Raw genomic sequence first — 21,616 nt, 5'->3', positions numbered from 1 at the left:
CTGGAATTTTGCTATAAGAAGCTGATGATCTGAGTTACAGTCAGCTCCAGGTCTTGTTTTTGCTGACTGTATAGAGCTTCTCCATCTTTGGTTGTAGAGAATATAATCAATCTGATTTCGATGCTGCCCATTTGGTGATATCCATGTGTAGAGTCGTCTCTTGTGCTGTTGGAAAAGAATGTTTGTTCTCTTGACAGAACTCTATTAGCCTTTGCCCTGCTTCGTTTTGAACTCCAAGGCCAAACTTGCCAGTTGTTCCTTTTATCTCTTGATTCCCTGCTTTAGCATTCCAATCCCCTGTAATGAGAAGAACATCCTTCTTTGGTGTTATTTCTAGAAGGTGTTGTAAGTCTTCATAGAATTGGTCAATTTCAGTTTCTTTAGCACCGGTAGTTTGGTAGTTGGTAGTTGGTCCCAGTCAATACAACTCCCCAACAGGTCTTGTGGAATGTTGTCTGAATTATGCATTCTCCAACCATCGATGCATCTTACGTTTTATGATATTTTAATATCATTTTAAATTGATCTTTGCAATGGCCAGTGGCTATGCAATGCACTGAAGGGCTGTTTTGATTAACAAGACCTACCAATTAATTGACTATTAATATATGCCACTTAATAAATAAGGCTTTGGCCAAAGCAGGTATCTGACCAGCATCCCATGGGATAGACAATTCAGTTACAAACGGGCATTGAAATTATTCTTCCCTGGCTAATATTATATGCATGTACTGATTTCCCTTGTCATGTCATGCAATTGTGTGGCCCTAATAATGTGTAAATTAATGAAACTTAAGCTAATGTAAATAATTGTTTATATATAACTATGTATTCCCTCACCCCCACAGGAGAGGGTTCTTCATTGATCTTTGGGGATTCCTTGCAGCTCATATTATGGCTTGTTCTCACGGTGTATTTGAGCTATATTACTTCAGATCAAGCTACACAAATGCTTTTCCACACAAAAATTTCTCTGCACAGAAAGTTAATGTGTCAGGGAGAAAGCTAGGCTGCAACAAACCACTTTCTCTTAACATACTAGCTTTCTGTGTGTGCAATGGGATTATGTGCCTACCTCTCTTCTATAGGAATCAGTTCTCTGTTTGCTTTCCAAATAGCATTGCCTTTACAGTGGTACCTCGGTTTATGAACACAATTGGTTCCAGAAGTCTGTTCATAAACTGAAGTGTTCATAAACTGAAGCGATCTTTCCCATTGAAAGTAATGGAAAGTGGATTAATCTGTTCCAGACGGTCCGCGGAGTACTTAAACTGAAGCGTTCATAAACTGAAGTGAACTTTCCCATTGAAAGTAATGGAAAGTGGATTAATCCGTTCCAGACGGGTCTGCGGAGTACTCAACTTGAAGCGTACTTAACCCGAAGCACGGTTGTAATTGGTTCCGGAAGTCTGTTCATAAACTGAAGCATTCATAAACTGAAGCGAACTTTCCCATTGAAATTAATGGAAAGTGAATTAATCCGTTCCAGATGGGTCCGCGGAGTTCGTAAACCGAAAATTCATAAACCGAGGTGTTCATAAACCGAGGTTCTACTGTATATACATTTTGTCCTCCCACCAAGGCCAGATTGAATATCGAGGGCCTTTCATTCATGTGAGCACCTACCTATATAGTCTGATGTAGTTCAACTGAGAAACAGGTTTATCACCACAACAAGAAGTTAGGCCAGGACACTCTGGAATCGCCATAAAAAAAAGCTACAATCCTATTTTTACTTCTTGGGAAGCAAACCCCATTGATCCCAGGGGTGTAGACAATAGGATTACAGTCCATGTCATTGAAAGACTGAGCTAAGATGAAAGTCACAGTTAATTCCTCTTAGGCTTGCTGTTTTGGGCTGCCTGCTCTGGTCTGAAGTCAAGAGCCTTGACACCTTTTGCTTTTCCGATGTGCTAGCTCAGGGGTCAGCAAACTTTTTCAGCAGGTACCTCTGTCCCTCAGATCTTGCAGCAGACTATATTTTTTTGGGGGGGGGGAATGAACGAATTCCCATGCCCCACAAATAACCCAGAGATGCATTTTAAATAAAAGGACACATTCTGCTCCTGCAAAAACATGCTGGTTCCCAGACCGTCCACGGGTCGGATTTAGAAGGCGATTGGGCTGGATCCAGCCCCCGGGCCTTAGTTTGGGGGGTCCCTGTGCTAGCTGATCTGGATCAAGGCTGCAGCAAAGGCAAAGGGTTAAATGTCTTCCCTCTCCCCCGCAGAACATTCCTGCATCTGACTGGGCTTCCCCCATGGCTGGAAATAAACTAACCACACAAATGTAAAGTCGCACGATTATTGCGAGATCTAGTTGAGTCCTTAGTCACATCCTATTGGGTTTTAGTATTTGCCCATCACCTTGTGGAACTCTTGTTTTTCAATGGAAAGGCAGGATATAAAAGTTTTAAGTGTGTAAACTAAATGGACCCACGTTCTATGTTAGGGGCAGCACCAGGTATTCCTTCATCTGCTTCCTTCATCTTGAAGCACTGGCATCCTATAAGGGCCTGTCTACGCAGAAATAAGTCCCATTGGGATCAAGTAAGGATAGGATTGTAGTGGGGGTGGGTGGGAGAGGGCACCCCTTTGCAAATTGAAGTTATTCCAGACTTGTACATTTAGCCCTGATGTAGACAGCATCTTAAAAAGCAGAGACATCACCTTGCCGACAAAGGTCCGTATAGTTAAAGCTATGGTTTTCCCAGTAGTGATGTATGGAAGTGAGAGCTGGACCATAAAGAAGGCTGATCGCCGAAGAATTGATGCTTTTGAATTATGGTGCTGGAGGAGACTCTTGAGAGTCCCATGGACTGCAAGAAGATCAAACCTATCCATTCTTAAGGAAATCAGCCCTGAGTGCTCACTGGAAGGACAGATCGTGAAGCTGAGGCTCCAATACTTTGGCCACCTCATGAGAAGAGAAGACTCCCTGGAAAAGACCCTGATGTTGGGAAAGATTGAGGACACAAGGAGAAGGGGACGACAGAGGGCGAGATGGTTGGACAGTGTTCTTGAAGGAACATGAGTCTGACCAAACTGCGGAAGGCAGTGGAAGGCAGGAGTGCCTGGCGTGCTATGGTCCATGGGGTCACAAAGAGTCGGACACGACTAAACGACTAAACAACAAGCAGCCACTTTTCCTGGCCTCACATCCCCCTTCTAGTTTGGGATAGATCATCCATTTCCAGACCACAACAAATTCATATGTATTCCTTCCTTTGCCCCCAATTGCACTGTGCATTTAAAGCTGTGTCACACCACTTTAAACCGTTGTGGCTTCTGCCCAAGAATCCTGGTAATTGTGGTTCGAGAGTTGATAGGAGACCCCTGTTCCCCTCCCAGAACTACAATGACCGGAGTGGTTTAACAGCCAATGCATTGTCCCAGGGAACTCTAGGAATTCTGTGAGAGGAACAGGCGTCTTCTAACAACTCTCAGCACCATTGGGAAACTAAAGTAAAGATTCTTTGGGGAAGCCATGGCAGCTTAAAGCGTTATCATGCTGCTTTAAATATAATATAGCACAGTTGGGACCTCAGCCTGTTCTTTCCCAATACCATATTTTACCTGTGCTTTCTTTCCAAAGGAAAAAACAAAACTCCACACAGCATTGTTTTGAAATTTAAATACATATTTTAATTACGTATTCTCATCTCGAAAATCTGCATTTCTAAACAGCACAATTTATTTCATGCATTCTGGTACTTTTGGGGGGCAGGGGAAGCTAAGGAAGGGTATTGTAAAATCTGGAGAAAGGCTCCATGTAACAATTCTCAAAAAAATCTGCTAGCATCAGATTGCACAGAAATTCAAATTCCCCAATAATCCTTCCTTCCCCTAATGAAGCTCATCTGAACCAGTATGTTTGTACGACACAGGCAGCCTCTGTGGATGAGGAAGGCTGTCTCTCCTGCATGCTCTCCTCAAGAGCTCCCCAGTCTGCCAGACAGGAGACACCTGTCGGGAGACAAAAAACGATGGGACCAAACAGACGTCACCCAGCTAGACAATCTTTGGGATGCCGGCTTCAGCTTGCTGGGCCAAATTACCCTGCAGGACAGTGTTTGCTAAAAGCGGACTATAGCCCAAGCATCCAATCAAATCCAGCTGTGGGACTGGGAAAGGGTTTTTCCTTAAAAACCCAAGTCAGGTGACATCATCTTGGGTCCTCTTAATCAGCCTGATACACACTCTCATGTCTGGAGCATTGGGTGGGGGGAGGGAGGGAGGCGACTTCAAATCCCAGTCCGGATGTGTCCTGTTCCCGAGACTGCCAAGTTCCCCTGTGCGCTACTTGGCAACGAGGAAAGGAGGTTCACCTCCCTCTCCAATCTGCAGCCCTCAAATCCTCAAGTAGGCAGACCACCCTTGGGGCAGAAACAACAGGGTGTTCCAGCTCAGCTTACAAGATGAGTGGGGGGGGGGGGGAGGATGACTCAGGCTTAACTTATGCAACTCTGAAGTTTGGAATGTGAATGTGCACAGCCTATCCACCTTGCATTACCCATTGGCGATGACTCATTAGCACACCATGGCAAAGGTTCCATACCTAGGGATCTTTTTATGCACCGTAGGAAACGATGTATTTACCGAGAGAAAGGAACCTTGGGGAAAGATTCATCCCAATTCCACGGTAGCTTGAGCACCCTGGGTTTTGATTCTTTCAAAAACAAGTTCCTGGCCCTTATGGATGCTAGCTTGAAATGGTTTGGGTTCTTTAACAAACCTGCAAAATCCATGGGAGCTGCTTAGGATTTCCAGTGGTGGGAATCCTGCCACCTCACTTGTAAGTTGAGAAATATTGCCTAATTTATAGGTTACACTTCTCTTTGGGTGAATTATTAATGCATGGCAGAGGCATATCCTAGTGTACCTTTGCAATGACATGCTCCCTATAAGCTAAATGCAGAGGTAGGGAACCACTTGGCCCAGTGGCCAAATGCAGCTCTCTGTACCTCTATGTCTGGCTCATGGGAACTCTCCCAGCCTCCACAGTCTTTGCTCCACAACCTCCTCGAGTGTCTTTGCCTGGCTGGAAAGTGAACTCTGGTCATGATTCTTGCTCACCTGGGTGGAAGATACAGAAGCTGAGTGTGCAGAAGCTATCCTACTCACATGGGTAACAACTACGGTCATTTCCCTACAATCTAGGCTATTAGTGAAGGAATGGTTCTTGCAAGAAGACCAAAGAGGCGATTGACAAGCTTCAGAACCCCTCCCATCTTAGGCTCTCTGCACTGGGGGTTAGGTGCCTTAGCCCAGCTGATCTCTTCATAGCAAGGGGATGGGGAGCTGAGGGCTGAGCCCAACCAAGGGCAGCTCTTGCTGTCGCTCAGCAGCTAGGCTGGGCCTGACAACTCATAGAGTCTGATAGTTCTTTCTTCCTGTTTATTATTCATTCACAAAATGAAAGTGATCAATGGTTCAATGGAGTGGGAGGCAACCTCCAGGGATCACTCATCCTGCTACGTGGGGCTGATGCTTACCCCAGTACAGCTGGGACAAGGCACCAGGGTCCTTCTACGGGCAAAACAAGAAGCAAACAAACCAGGCAATCCCTTACTCAACTGTTCAGCCGAGTTACCCCAGAAGGGGAATCCCCAGCTGTGTTAATATTAATAGAAGGCTGACCCCAGCGTGACCAGAGGCGTTGAGTCCGTCCCATGCTTGATGCAATCCCTGCCCCCAACACCTCCCTTTCGACACATGAGTTGGGACGACGTGAATTTTCTCAGGCCCCAGGAAATCCCCCGGTCATGATCCTGCCCCTTCCTGTTCCTGTGTGGTGTCCCTGATGCGCCGGAAGACAGCCGGGAAGGTCTTCCCTCCGTTCCTCTGGACCTTCTTCCCTTCCTCAGTTGAGGTGTCCAGGAGTCCGACAATAGGATCATTCACCTGTTGGGAGAGGAGGAGGAGGTGTGGTTGCTTATTTAAAAAAAAGGACGGTCACACACACACAGCACTGGGAGAACTTCTTTTTCACCCTGTGAAAGTCAGAACTACCCATCTAGCACTAAGTTGCACGGAGGGGCGAAATAAAAGGTGCACAGACCTTGCTATGCCAAAGCTGTCTGCAAACACCAGCTCCCTCAGCCTGAAAATGGAGATGAGCACAGCACCCCACAGTGGAATTCGACTGGACTTAACCGTCCAGGGGTCCTTGACCTTACCAGGGCGGGAAGACTGGGCTCCTACCTCCACCAGGCATTTTCTGCACATACACCCCCATAAGGGGAAATTGTCCCACGATAGCAGTGCACCAAGAAATTTACAGCTCTCCCCTCAGTCCTGCACTACGTGGATGAGTTGTGTGTTTGTGTCCGAGAGAGTTTTATGCCTGCATCTGTGGCAAGTTTGGGCACATTCGCCGGCCTTTTGGGCCAACCTTGAAAAATGTTAACCACAACAGAGTGTAAAGGGGCAACAACTGAACTTCTTCAAGGATTTCCACTACCTGAGATAGCGGTGGCGAAACAGAAGAGGGCCTTTTAAGCAGGGCTCCCCTCCAGTTGGGGAATGCCCTCCTCCAGAGAGACTCGCTGGCTGCTGACTTTTTATTTCGCTAGTCCTCTTAAAACCATTGAGGCTCTTTTCATCTCTGCATTTCATTCGGCTTTCAGTTGTGGCTTTTCACACTGATGACTTTTGGCGCTCCCTGTATTAAACGATTGGCGCTGGAACGGCACACATCCATACTGTTTTTCTGCTCTATAGAATTTGGGGGCTGCTGCGGAGTGGTCTTTCATTGGGGTGGTGATGTTAATCTGCTTTAACTGGTACAGTGGAACTTTGGGTTGAGACCGTAATCCGTGATGAAGGCAGGTCCGCAACCCGCAGCATTCGCAAGCTGAAGCGTCGCGTCTGTGCAGATGCGATTTGGCGCTTCTGCCCATGCGCGAAGCATGATTTAGCACTTCTGCGCATGCGCAAGCGGCGAAACCCGGAAGTCCGCAACCCGGAAACACAAAACCTGAAGCAAACGTAACACGAGGTATGACTGTACATCAGAGCTCGGACTACGGGGCAACTAAGAACAGGTTGGCTCAGGGTGAAGATGGGGAGGGAGGGGGCAGGATCAGTCCAGCTATTCCCAGATGACGGGGTGGGGAAGCTTTAGAACAGAACATTTCTCTCATTTTCCCTACAAGTTAATGAACACGTGCAGCAGAAAGACTTCTGTGGATTAATAACTTTACTTCTGGGCCTGTTTTATACATCTGTGTTGAAAGGTGCAATCCTGTGGACACTTAGCAAGGAGCACACACCCCACGCAACTCAGTAGGACTGACTTCTAGGTATGCACATGTAAGATTTATGCCATGAAACTTTTATGCATTTATTTGGCTCCAGCAATCCCTTACACGTTTATTGCATTTTATTCCTCTTTAGGTCTGTATACTTTCAACAAGTGCTGAAAGTTAAGATTACAAGTGCAAGTGCCGATGTGTCACTGGACCGGTTTCCTCAGAGGCTATATCTGGAACCTGGAAGTTCATCGGGCGGTGACCTAATTCCAAGAGAGCAGGCTGGGAGCATTACAAAACGTTTTCATGCAGGTTGCTTCAAAAGCCTGTCTGGAACTGCAAAAAACCCTTACATCAGAGATGATCCACTCGCACGGATGTGCCCGCTCCCTTGCACTTACCAGTTCTTTCAAGGACACCTGCTCAAAAAGTGGGTGTTCCTGGAAATGCTTCACCATCCACCTGTGCACCTCTTCCACGTCCGTGATGGTGTAGACGAGCCCCTGGGAGAGAGAAGGGAGATGTTACAAGGAGCAGGACACGGAGGACCCTCTCTATTCCCTTTGTGTAACGGGACTCCCCGCCTCCCCAAATCTGATCTGGAGGGTTGAAGAAAGCCCCAGGACAGATCTGGCGGTGCTTATGGGGTGTGTGTGTGTGTGTGGAAATGGGCAAGTCCCACTGTGCAAGCAGGAAAGTTGATGGGACAATTGCTTAGCGCTACATGGGATAGAAAGGGACATGGGTGGCGCTGTGGGTTAAACCACTGAGCCTCTTGGGCTTGCCGATCAGAAGATTGGTGGTTCGAATCCCCGTGAGGAGGTGAGCTCCCATTGCTCGGTCCCTGCTCCTGCCAACCTAGCAGTTTGAAAGCACGTCAAAGTGCAAGTAGATAAATAGGTACCGCTCCGGCGGGAAGGTAAACGGCATTTCCGTGCGCTGCTCTGGTTCGCCAGAAGCGGCTTTGTCATGCTGGCCACATGACCTCAGCCAGTAAAGCGAGATGAGCGCCGCAACCCCCAGAGTCGTCCGCGACTGGACCTAACGGTCAGGGGTCCCTTTACCTTTTACATGGGATAGAAGCCGGAACAGTTTGCTATTTGGGGTTGGGGCAAAATAATCCAATGCAAACGGAGGGGGGAAGATTTTCAGCAGGAAAAGATATTCCCAAACCACTGAAAGCTTCCTGTTCAAAGTTGGATCTCAGGCTCATTTCCGAAAAGGAGTAATTACTGGGTATTCCGAAGCCCCAACTTCCCCGCAGCCTAGGGCTCAGCAATTGCAGCCGTCACGATTGTTGAAGGCGCTGTTGCACTGCCACCTCTCGCCCTGTGCCAGGCTCCTCCTTAGCCTTGGGAAAGCTACCTAGAGAGTTGTGGGGTGACTCACGCTGACTCTGGGTGAGGCCTGGTGCTGATTCATCACAAAGACTGGCTCCCTTTTGTGTCCAACCCCAAAAGCGGTGACGCAAGAAGAAGAAGCGGCAAGGATGCTCCCCATCTTTCCCGCCCCCCCCCGGTAGGTGAAAGGAGAGTCAGCCAGGGTGCCCTGGGGAGAAGCTGCCAGGGGCTGGAAGTGACGCAGTGCTCGGCTGCGAAGAAGTTTGCCAGCACAAGCCTCCTGCTAGGAGCTGGGAGAACAGTGTTGCCTCCAGCACTAATTCGCACCCTTCCCTAATTCTTAGGAGTGAGAAATTCCCAAGCGATCCAGAGCGCCTTGTTTTTCCCCTAGGCCCCAGGGCATGATGATGCACCTGGAGTTTTGATAAAAGAGAGTCATTATTTCTGGAGTACGAAGATGGCGTAGCTTAATCTGGGAAGGCCTACCCTCGGGAAGTGCTCGGGATCGGCGGACGTAGCACAGAAGGGCGTCTAAGCTGGAGGGCAGGCACATTCCTCCTCCGTTCACACATCCTCTTGGAATGCTGAGGTGGAAGGGAATGTCTAGACAAGAGACCTCTGTGGCGCAATGCAGCCCAAGAGAAGCACCTCTGAAACCTTCACTGTCCCTCTTCATGGAGCCCATCCCTTGCCAATCTCAGCTGCCACAGAACCCCCACGAATCTGCCTCAGAAGCCTGACGTCCTGGAGAAATACTTGGGGATTGGGGTGGTTCCAGGGCATGCTCCCAGGTCTCACGGACTGCTAGCCCAATCCTAGGTAGCTGCTTTATTACCTGGTCAGATTACCTGTCTACTCTGGCTAGTAGCGGCCAGGGCCGGCCCTACGGCCGGCCTGGGTGGCGCAGGGCACCACGGCGCCTGCCTGCCCGCCGCGCAGCAGCGCCTGTGGCAGCTGTGCTGCGCCCACCGCGCTGGGAAACGGGGCGGGGGCGTCAGAGGGATCCAGCGCACCACGGCGCCTGGGGCGCTTAAGACAGCCCTGGTAGCAGCTCACCTCTCAGAGGTCATCCAGAAAAGTGTCATGGAATTCTATTCAATATTGACCCAGGGCAGATTCCAATGTATAGTTAACAGAGTAAAAACTTAAAACTTGTTGCAGGATTCCCCAAAAAAATAGACCAGAGGCAATTAATATTTCATTCAGCAGAGCTTTGTGAGCACAATGGTCACAAATCCAATACATTTAGGATTGGCACTGCCCATAAGAAATCCAGTTGCAGCAGACTTAACTTACAATAACTTATAAGAAGACTAAACCTTAACACTATCTATGTACAGACTACCACATCAGAAGGAAGAGAGATAGGTGAAAGTGAAACCCAGGCTCCTTCTGGCCCTACTTTTATAGCCAGCATGATCTTCTTAACAGAAGAGATAAGAGAACCAGTTTTAAGTCAGCTGTACTCAGCTTCTCTGAAGGTACCGGTATAACCCAAACATCATGAACCTTCTGCTTGTTTCTTTCACACGGAGCTTTCAGAACCCTCTTGAATTAATTAGAATAGGAAAGATCTCTACACATCAGATCAATACTTTCTGCACTGAGAAATGCAAACCGACAGATGTTGCTAAACTACAATGGCCATCATTCCCAGCCACTGACAATGCTCACTGAGGCTGATGGGAGTTGTAGTTCAGCAACGTCTGGCAGGCCACAGGATCCCCACACTGGATGCCTGGCTGTGTATGCAAAGTAATAAGAGCAAAAGTTACTGCTTCTTTCCCCGCACTCCTTAGACCGCAAATGACCACCACAGAGATGTGGAAGAGGTTGCAAAAAAACAAACAAACTATTGCCCTTGCAGTAGATGAAAAATGTTTTGCATTTTATTGTCAGGCACTGTTTCAGTGTTTATTAATGTGAGATGTTTGTTTGCCCTATTGATATCAGTGTGCTTTTTGCTTAAATGGTCTCTCTTTTTCGTTTTTGCCTTGAAAAGTTGCTATATTTTATTCCGTAAGGTTGCTTGTGAACTGCTCTGAGCACGGTTCTGCCACAGAAAAGCGTCACACAAACAAACTTGATGCCCTTCCTGTCGAAAGAGGCTTGGAGGAGGCTACAGCACCCTTGAAAGCAATGCACTCACCTCCTCACGCAGAACGTAGGCATATTCTGCCAGCAAAGTGGTGCTGATAATCCTCCATTTGTGCTTCGTCTTCTTGAAATGAGGATCGGGGAAGAGGAAAAACATTTTGCGCAGCTGGATTTTATGCAAAAAAAGAACAAGAGAGAGATGCCTCACCACCAGAAGGAATGGAAGAAGTTGGCCTGTCAGCAGCCTGCAAATTAAAACATAACCCCTAATCTGCATTTGGCCTGGCTATGGAATATCCTGGGCCAACAAAGCCTTTGTTGTCTCCCTACCATCCCCAAAGGAACGAGACTGGCACTCAGCGGGAGGTCACACATTCTGCCTGCAGAAAGCTCCAAAATGAAGCTCTGGATGCACCACCAGCTAAACAAAACCTTGGGCAGCACAGCTGGGGAGGAGCTCAGTGAATCCTTGGTGAACCATTAGACTAGAGCAGGGATGAGAAGTCTATGGGCCTCCTGATGTTGCTGAACTACAGCTCCCAACATCCCTGAACTGTGGGATTTGTAGTTTGTTAAGGGTTGCTGGTGGGACGAAAGCAGTTCGAAAGCACGTCAAAGTGCAAGTACTGTAGATCAGTGTTTCCCAACCAGTGTGCCTCCAGATGTTTTGGGACTACAACTCCCATCATTCCTGACCACTGGTCTTGCTAGCTAGGGATGATGGGAGTTGTAGTCCCAAAACATCTGGAGGCACACTGGTTGGGAAACACTGCTGTAGATAAATAGGTACAGCTACAGCGGGAAGGTAAACGGCGTTTCCATGTGCTGCTCTGGTTCGCCAGAAGCGGCTTTGTCATGCTGGCCACATGATCTGGAAGCTATATGCCGGCTCCCTTGGCCAATAATGCGAGATGAGCACACAACCCCAGAGTCAGTCACGACTGGACCTAATGGTCAGGGGTCCCTTAAGGGTTGCTGGAACTGTAGCGCTGAGGGGGTGAACTACAGTTCCCACGATTCTTTGGGGAAAGCCACATGCTTTAAATGTACTTTAAATACATGATGTGTACACAGCCAGAGTCCAGCAACAGCCAGAGGGCCATAGATTCCTCATCTCTGTGATAGACATCACCAACAGTCTGACAGGACATTTTGTGTGGGATGTTTTTTTAAAAAAAACACAAGGATCTACCCTAAAGATCCCTAATCAGGATGACAGAGGTTTCTCTCTCAGAGGAAATAGCGAGAACCTCAAATGTCCAGGGCGGAAGTGATGCAGGCGTCTTTAAAAGTGTGTACACAAATAATTTTTAAAATTCTGAATGGGGAGAGATTGCTTTTTCCACGCGACACTCTTTAGAAACTCACTTGCCCCTTGCGGAAAAAGTTGGGCAGGTGTTTCATAGCATTGCTGCGGATGCAGCCAATGTTCTGGAACTGCCCGGGGTGAGATGCTCTCAGAGACTGGATCCTGTCCCGCACGTAATCGGAGACCTTCACTCGGATTTCCAGACCCAGCATTAAAGTCTTGGGAAACAGGGGAGACAGCGCAACTGTAAAAGAGAACAAGCAGCCAGTAACTTAAGAGGACAGAGGGTTGTTTTTGGTTGATTAATCAATATATAAATCTTGTTCAATAAAATCAGCACAAGGTGGCCATAAAGTCAAAGATGCTTTATCTCCCTGCTCCCCCTGCAACTCCACATTTCAAAGCCACAGAGATGCTTTCTAACCCCTCTGCTAGACTTACAGTAACTTCCTTTTCTCACACAGTCTTTGCATCAGTCCTCTGTTTAGAAGTCTACAGAAATATACAGTATGGGACTTCCTTCTTCAGTAAGCATAGCTAGGACCAGGCCTGCCAAGAGAAGGCCTACTCATAATCTCTTTACTAGAATTCTGATGGTCAGCAAATATGATTCAAATTTCCACAGCAAAGGACACATGATGTGAAAATCTCTTCATAGAAAACAGCATAATTAACCAGAGTATGAGCTTGCTATATCCTCTCACTTAAGAACATAGGAGTGTCTTGCTAGAGCAGAGCAAGGTCTACAAAGTTTAGCACTTTTTGCAGGAATCTACCAGGAGCGGGGAAGTCCACCCAAAACAGGCTATGGTCCACTTTTTGTAGCACTCTCAACGTTCTCCGTGTGCGCCTTTACTGTTATTGCATAAGGCAGGGGTAGCCCAAGTGGCACCCTCCAGATTCTTTGGACTACAACTTCCATCAGCCCCACTCAACATGGGGAGAGGCCAAGGATGCTGGGAGCTGTAGTCCCCAAAAAACTGGAGGACACCGGGTTGGCTACCTCCAGTGCTTAGGGAATTTTTTAATGTTTGAAGTTTTATTCTGTTTTTAATGCTCTATTGAAAGCCGCCCAGAGTGGTTGGGGAAACCCTGCCAGAGGGGCGGGGTAGAAATTAATAATAATAATAAATAATAATAGCAAAACATTATTTAGATCACTGTTTCCCAACCTTGTGCATCCAGATGTTTTGGGACTACAACTCCCATCATCCCTAGTCAGCAAGACCAGTGGTCAGGAATGATGGGAATTGTAGTCCGAAAACAGCTGGAGGCACACGGTTGGGAAACACTGATTCAGATGATGCTTTGCAAAACTTACCGTTTAAATTTCAGCGTTAAGAGAGAAAGACAAAAAACAAGAATGGCCAGCAATGAATTTAAGCACAGGGAGTGGCACCGATTGAGGCACACAGCACAATCCTATGCGTATTTCCTTGGAAGTAAATCCCACTAATTTCAGTGGAACTTAACGCACAAGGAAGTGCGTGTAGGATTATGCAAGCCTGGTCTTATGCAGGCCGACTTGGAAAGCAGTCCAGCTGTGTTCAGCCTAGCTTGCTCCCAGGGAAGAGCACACACAGAACTGCAGCCTTAGTTTCATGGAGGGCAAACTTCCCCAACCTTCTGCCTTCCAGATGTTTTGGACGCCTATCAGTCCCAGTCAGCACAGATGTCCAAAACATCCGGAGACACTTATGAACGAAGACTCAATCCTAGAGGCCCTTTTGTGGCTAGGAGATAAGATTGCAGTGGGAAGTGAGTGTCACCAAACTCATCATTTCCATGCAAAGGAGGGGGCTGCAACTTCCCTGAATTCAGTGGGACTCACTTTCAATTCAGATTGCAGTACAAAGAATTCAGCCTTTAATTCACAGCCATTCAACAGGTGGTTCTTTTTACCTCCATCCAACACATTCCTGTCTGTGGATTCACAAGATGGTCAAGGAGTGACAATTTATCATGGGGAAAACTTGCCGCAAGCTTATTTCCTGAGTAAAGGGTGTGGTTTTTTTTAATGTAGATAACCGGCAGATCATGACTCTTTATAAACACAGACTATCGCATGATAGCCGCCCTCGTTAAAAGGAAAACACCACAGTAGAAATCAATCCATCACCTTCCAATCACTGTGAATCAGCAAGAATGAATTTTAAAAATATAGACAATGGTCTTCGTAATAGCCAGGGCCTATTCATGCTTAATGACACATTTCTCACTGGGAATTCCACGGCGAGCATCTGTTTGCCAAATGAAGCAGATGTGTCGCCATCTCAATAATTTATTCTGCTTCTACTGATCGTGAGAAAGGATAAAAAGAGCTGTCTGCTACCTGATCACTAGTAGAACCCCCAGGTTCCAATATTTCATCAGTCACAGCCTGCATCTTTTGAAGCTTGTCCTTACATCCATGAGGACTGTACACTTGCTTTTTCAAATGAAGGCTGGCAATTCTCAGGCTGTTGAATTACACTACCACCAGTTACAAATGAAGAAAATACTGCCAGCATCCACCCCATTTGCTTTCTTTCCTCCAGCATGAATGGAAGCTCTAACTGAAATGTGTTCTACACAGACCCCTTGAAAACTGCAGATGGATTGGCAGACCACTTAACGCTTTTTCTGCCTGTTGTAGCCATTGTAATGCATTGTGTATGGTTTTCAATTGTGTTTCCATCATTTCTTTTATTTCTCATATATTGTATTTTATAGTATAGAATTCCAACTGCAACACAACAAAATGCACAGGGTTTCACTATCCAAAGCACGATGCGTTCTCAGGAAATCTTTTGTTAGGCAAGCATTCACATAACAAGTCAATGATTTCCACTGATTCCTATGGGGAAATTTCTAATGCATTCCTGACCACAGAATTTTTACCCCAGGAAAAACCCCTGAAACCCTGCAAAACGCAAAGGAAGGAAAAAAATACTCTCTTATTTGTCCAATCTCTCCCGCTTCCTCCCTCCTACCATGGTTCCTGGATAAACAGCTGTCACAGACCAGGGAGAGAAGGAAAGCATTCAAAAAGGATTGTTTTATAGTCTTTTACAGGCTTGTAACCCATAGAGAAACCTTAACCATCAGCTAACTCTCATTGGGGAAAATTACCAAGCAAGCCCCCATAACCGCAGCCGATATCAGCAAACTCTACTTGAGACGCAGGCTTAGTTCTCTCTTCTGCATCCTTCAGGTCATCATGTTGATCGTCTGCAGTTAAAGGGGGGGAAAACTCCGGGTAGATCTCTGACCAGTCCATTTCTTCAGGCTTGGCAGGACTATCAGGAAAGAAACCGGAGGACTTCATGAAGTAAGAGTGAAGAACCGTAATTATATGTTGACCCTAGAAAAACCACCACCCAAGGTAATACCTGTATTGGTACATATGAGGCAAAAAACCTTGAAGTTGGGCAATTCATTTATTAAGACCAACTAAAATGTCACAAAATAGTGGCAAGCCATCTCCAGAACTCTGCACCAAGCAAGGTAATTTACACAAACAAAGGGGTGACAGAAAAAGTGGAAAATAGAGATTGCAGACTAAGGCTGCAGACACACCATACATTTAAAGTACATGATCACACACCCACACACCCTATATATATATATATATATATATATATATATATATATATAGAGAGAGAGAGAGAGAGAGAGAGAGAGAGAGAATTATAGTTTGTTTAGGGTGCTGGGAATTGTAACTCTGTGAGGGGTAAACTACAGTTCCCAAGATTCTCTGAGGGGGAGCAATGTACTTTAAATGCATGGTGGATATGCAACCTGCATTGTTGTTATATACTATAGTTATCAGATTATAAACCTAGTATTTTGGTATGAAGCAGCAATGGCTGTTTTTCCAAGAGGCAACCATGAGGAACAACTTCTGTGGGACACAATTTATTACAGGTTTCAAAAACTGAATCGGGCAAGGAGTCAGGGCTGGCATGCATCATATAATGTTGACACAGATAAATATTCCCATGATTTGCATCTCCAGAAACATTCCAAAGACTTATGTCGTAAACAAGAAAAAATGACAATTTGTCCATCTGGAAGGGGTGGGGGGAGGTCCAGACAATAAAATTTAGGGGACTACAGTCAAATTCTAACCACAATTATTTGGAAGCAAGTTCCATTGATGTCAGCGGAAATTACCGTCACCGGAAATTGCTTTGTACATGAATTGTATTAAGGCACGCTTAACTTGTGAGCATTAACTTGTGAATTATGGTGCTGGAAGAGACTCTTGAGAGTCCCATGGACTGCAAGAAGATCAAACCTATCCATTCTTAAGAAAATCAGTCCTGAGTGCTCCCTGGAAGGACAGATCGTGAAGCTGAGGCTCCAATACTTTGGCCACCTCATGAGAAGAGAAGAATCCTTGGAAAAGACCCTGATGTTGGGAAAGATTGAGGGCACTAGGAGAAGGGGACCACAGAGGACAAGATGGTTGGACAGTGTTCTCGAAGCTACGAACATGAGTTTGACCAAACTGCGGGAGGCAGTGCAAGACAGGAATGACTGGCGTGCTATGGTCCATGGGGTCACGAAGAGTCGGACACGACTAAACGACTAAACAACAACAACAACTTGTGAGCAAGTCCCACTGAATGCAATGATGCTTACCTTCAAGTAAAGACATAACTGAGCTGCAGACTACAATATATGCTGCCTCAGTCGTATGTACACATACACAGAGCTCTTTCGTTCAACTGTCAATATGCCCAAATAAACGTGCATGAGATTGCAGCTTTAGGTATCCTTACTTGGAAGCAAGTCCCATTGGTCTGGTTCCCATATAACATAAAGCCGCAGCTTATTAAACTAAAGTTACATAAATGATGCTTTAGGTTTACTTGCAAACCTTGCCCAGCAGCTTAACTATGGTTTGTCTACTCCCAAATCAAACCATGATCTGAAGTGACGGATTGATGTTGGCTTACACACCTTAGCTTGTTTAAACTGTGGCTTGGCATTAGGTGTGAACACAGCACTCTTCCTTGTCCATAGTTTGGTTGGCCAACCCACCCCAGATGCTCACCAAATTAAAAAGACACAAGACAAAACAGGACAAACTTGGGAGAAACAAACCACAGTTTGTGGGACAAGTTGCAGTTTGCTGAACAATAATGAAGTGTTATGTGCCAGCCAGGCCACTGATATCAAGGAGGCCTGTTTCTAAGCAGAATCAGACCATTACAGCTGAATTCAATGGGGCTTGCTTTTGAGCAAACATGTATAGGATTGCAGTGCCATCATCTCACAGTTCACCATGAAGAGAGGTGAGCCAAGACATTCTGTCACTGATGAATATAAACTCTAGAGCAGGGATGGAGAACCAGAGGCCCCCACCCACCCACCCCAAGATATTGCTGGCCTGCCTGAGGGGAGTCAAACAACACCTGGAAGGTTAGATTCCCCCAGAAATGAGAGAGATCATGAAAACGTGTGCCCAAGAAGCAGGTAAGCCAGACCTGTGGCCCATGTTTTCCATGCAGAACGCCCCCCCCCAAGGTTCCTTATCCCCTCCCCCAAAAGCAACTCCGGTTGCCATACTGGGAAAGCCGCGGAGATTCCTCTGCCATTCATAAGAGGCAACACCGGCCCGAACAGACCAGTGCGCGGTCTGACTCACTATGGGGTCCATATTCCCTGAGTCAAGGGGCGAGATGTGCGAATTTCGACACGGTAGGCTCACTCAGAAGGGAGCCCCAGGGAATTCAACAGCAAAACACGTCAGCACGGTAGGGTCGGGGGTGCGCCCGGCAAAGCGGATAGACGTCTCTATGAGCCCGTGGGGAGCCTAAGGAAACGGGCGGCGAGGGTGGGACCCCGGAATCGGGGCGATCGCGGGGTTGTTGCTGTTTGCCTATCCCGCCCGCACTCACTAGCGCAGCGTGTGATCCGCCAGAGGGTTGGAATGCGCTCTCTGCCGGTAGAAGCGCTTCTGCGGCGGCGGCGGCGGCCCCTTTGCCACCGCCGGCCCCTCCATCGCGATCACAGCGCCGGAGCCACGTGGAGCACCCAGTGCACAGGAGTCGCGGGAGACCCGCGTCATCCCGGACGCGCCCGTCGCGTCGCGCCCGCCGCCTTAAAGGGCCAGCCCAGCGGCGCCCGGCGCGCTCCTGCCTGTTTCCATGGCGACGTTTGGGCTGCCTTTCTGGCAGTTGCAGCACTTCCTGGCGGCAAGAGCTGTTCGACAGCGGAACAGACTCCTACGAGAGGTGGTGGCCTCTCCTTCCCTGGAAGTTTTTAAATTTAAGCAGAAGTTGGATATGGCCACCTGTTATGGATGCTTTAGCTGAGATTCCTGCATAGCAGACGGGGTTGGGCTAGATGACCCTCGGGGTCCCTTCCAGCTCAAATCATTTCTTAGAATCATAGAATTGTAGGGCTGGAAAGGACACCAAAGGTCATCTAGCCCCCCCCCCCGGCAATGCAGGAGTATTTTGCCCAACATGGGCAAAATTAAGAGTCTCGTGCTCTACCGACAGAGGTCCTCTTTCCTAACAGCCTGCAATGCAGGAATCACAACAAGATCACAGAGCAGGTTTTCACCTATGTTTGCATGAGATTGGAACACCCATTTTGGAATCAAGGTGGCGGACTGAACCTTTCAAAAACTGTGCTGATTCTCTTAGCATTCCCAAGCACTGCTGGGTGTGAGGTTGCTACCGGTAGAACAGTATGTGTATGTTTACACACAGAGAAAAACACAGACATACACCTCATCTCTCATTTCCGAATCACCCAATGCAGCCTGGTTTCCTCTCTGCTGCCATTTCTTTTTAATTCCGCCTTTGATATTACTACAGTGGTACCTCGGTTTATAAACACAATTGGTTCCGGAAGTCTGTTCATAAACTGAAGCGTTCATAAATTGAAGCGAACTTTCCCATTGAAAGTACTGTAATGGAAAGTGGATTAATCTGTTCCAGACGGTCTGCGGAGTACTTAAACTGAAGCGTTCATAAACTGAAGCGAACTTTCCCATTGAAAGTAATGGAAAGTGGATTAATCCGTTCCAGATGGGTCTGCGGAGTACTCAACCTGAAGCGTACTTAACCCGAAGCATGGGTGTAATTGGTTCCGGAAGTCTGTTCATAAACTGAAGCGTTCATAAACTGAAGCGAACTTTCCCATTGAAAGTAATGGAAAGTGAATTAATCCGTTCCAGATGGGACCGCAGCATTCGTAAACCGAAAATTCGTAAACCGAGGTGTTCATAAACCGAGCTTCCACTGTATTTTATTAAATTTATATGCCTCGTTTCATCCAAAAATTGCAGGGCATAAAAAAGGAAATACATAAATAATAACAGCAACAAAACAATAACACCCACAAACATATTTAAAAGGCCCGGATGATCAACCAATGATTTAATCAAACGAAGATAACTTCTGTTTTAACTTTTTACAGATGGGATGCTTATGTGTGAGACTGAGATGTGTAATGGCTTGACTAAGTCCCACATCCCATCTGCCAATAAATAGTAAGGGAAACAGGGTTTTCGAATGGCCATGCAATCTATGCAGCGGTCCCCGACACTTTCATGTATCAAAAGGTCATCCCTTGACTGGAGTATGTGTGTCATCATGCAACAAAAAATAACATTTCAGATACTAGAAATGGTGTCCCTTACCAACATGATGTGGAGCTGCCTGGTTGCAAGCACATTTAGGGGTGAAGTTTTGCTAATCCATTTTGGTCCTGGAAACCTTACTACATTTCAAAGATGTGCATGCTTTGTTGAATTACCTCCCCAATAATAGAGGGAATTAGCACCAAGCCATGGGTCATGAATCAACGTCAGCCAAATGCATGGTGTTTCAACACTGGAATGAGAAGTTAATGATTTGCACCCCCTGTCCCTGTTTGAACTGGCCATGCATTGATTGACAAGATTGCAAAGAAGGGAAATACAAGAACATTTTATCGGATTTTCTTGAGACTTTTGCATCGTACTAGTTGACCATCCACTATATTTGTGGTTCAAACACCCTAACCCACCCCCCTCTTCCATATTTCTACTCTCCCATTTTAAGTCTTGTTTAGATGTCAATTTATTTGTTTTTGTCTAAACACCATAATTGAATATTCTACAATTTTAAAAAACCCCGCCCCTTAATATTTGCATTGTGCTTTCAAGTATTCAAAGCAGTTTACATAACTTGTCTAAGTATAATCTTCACAACTGCCCGGTTTGTCAGTACTGTATTATTATCCCCCATGTTGCAAAATGGAGAGGAGACTGAAGATGAGAGAGGGGATCACTAGGGAATTCACAGCAGTGATCAGATTCATACCAGGCATTTTGTGATTCATAGCTAGTCTGTTCAAGTTCCCACAGGTTGTTTTGCAAGGGGTGCCATCTGTCACTTCACCCCCTACTTCTGTTAACGAGGTGCTCCTTCTTGAGTTTGGGGTTGGACCAGTCGCAACACACTTTTTTTTTAACCCACTGTTTTGTGCAAGTCTGGCATATCAAAATGCAAAAACAAAAAACATGCACACATATTGAATCCCGTTTAAACTGCCACGTTTATACACCCTACAAGAATGCAGTGGGGAGAATGATTGGTTCTTTCCTGCCTTGAATATGGCAAAGAAGGCTGATTGGCTCTGAGTTTTCCACCAGCCGCGTTTTAGCCAACATCCCACCTGTGTCATCACCCCCAGGTCCCCAAGAAACCACAGGCCTGAATGAGCTCGTGTTAGGGCGAGAGGATGCTTAGAGTGTCTGCTTCAATTACCCTGGTCATCTCACAACCAGGGCACTGAGGGAGCACAAACCATGCCCGCAGGAAGCTCCTTGAGGACTCACAGGAATAGCAGCACCACAGGGTGCAACAAAGGTGGGGTAAAACCAAAAGGAACTTCAGTGCCACCTTGGTCAACCAAATCATTGCTATTTGGGTGGCCATGCCACCATAACGGATGTGAGAAAAAGATGGGGAGAGGGTGCAAAGGGGTGGGTCAAGGCACCTTCCCCGAACCAACTCCTGCTTCTTCTTTTCATTTATGTGGCATTGATAAAGTGTCAGGCAGCTCTTGTTTACTGGAAGCACAGTCACACGGGGGGGGGGGATTTTGATATGTAACTGATAGTGATTCATGCAGTCGCTAGATGTCTGTTTCCAATTAATGAAGCTGTTAATTGCATTGGCAAGTATTTCACAGCCACATGGTATGGCATGTTCTATTCTCTTCAGAAAAACCGGGGTCCTGGAAGAGTGCAATGTTGAATTTTTAAAAATAATACTTTCAAAAGGGATTCCAACTTGTACTGAAAATACAGTACATTGTTCACACTAATGGTAAAGAATGGTTAGAAGAACTCGAGGCTCACTCCTCAAGGCTCAACCTCTTCCATCACAACGTCTTATGCATGAGTGATATTTACCCATTTGGACAAGAGCGTTAAAGAGGTCTTGTGCAAGTCCATCATATAAAAACATTTTTAAAGCCCTCTGTATGTGCTGCGATTAGCCTCTGGTGTAATCCCTCCTAGTCCAGGCATTCCCAAACTTCGGCCCTCCAGATGTTTTGGACTACAATTCCCATCTTCCCTGACCATTGGTCCTGCTACCTAGGGATCATGGGAGTTGTAGGCCAAAA

At 46.5% G+C, this 21,616-nt stretch overlaps 1 protein-coding gene across 1 annotated transcript; it reads right to left on the bottom strand.

The window, feature by feature from the left end:
• Positions 1-3,618: 3,618 nt before the first annotated feature.
• METTL1 (methyltransferase 1, tRNA methylguanosine) lies at positions 3,619-18,056 on the bottom strand. The gene is made up of 6 exons (XM_035103005.3): positions 17,887-18,056; positions 15,110-15,276; positions 12,058-12,242; positions 10,742-10,855; positions 7,654-7,755; positions 3,619-5,903 (listed from the first exon to the last, which is right to left on the bottom strand). The coding sequence occupies exons 1-6, from the start codon at positions 18,054-18,056 to the stop codon at positions 5,763-5,765; spliced, it is 879 nt and encodes a 292-aa protein (XP_034958896.3). The 3' UTR covers positions 3,619-5,762.
• Between the last annotated feature and the right edge of the window lie 3,560 nt (positions 18,057-21,616).

This window comes from Zootoca vivipara, chromosome 2, assembly GCF_965207765.1.
Source record: "Zootoca vivipara chromosome 2, rZooViv2.hap1.1, whole genome shotgun sequence".
Taxonomy (NCBI): Eukaryota; Metazoa; Chordata; class Lepidosauria; order Squamata; family Lacertidae; genus Zootoca; species Zootoca vivipara.
This window is presented reverse-complemented; position numbering and strand designations above follow the sequence as displayed.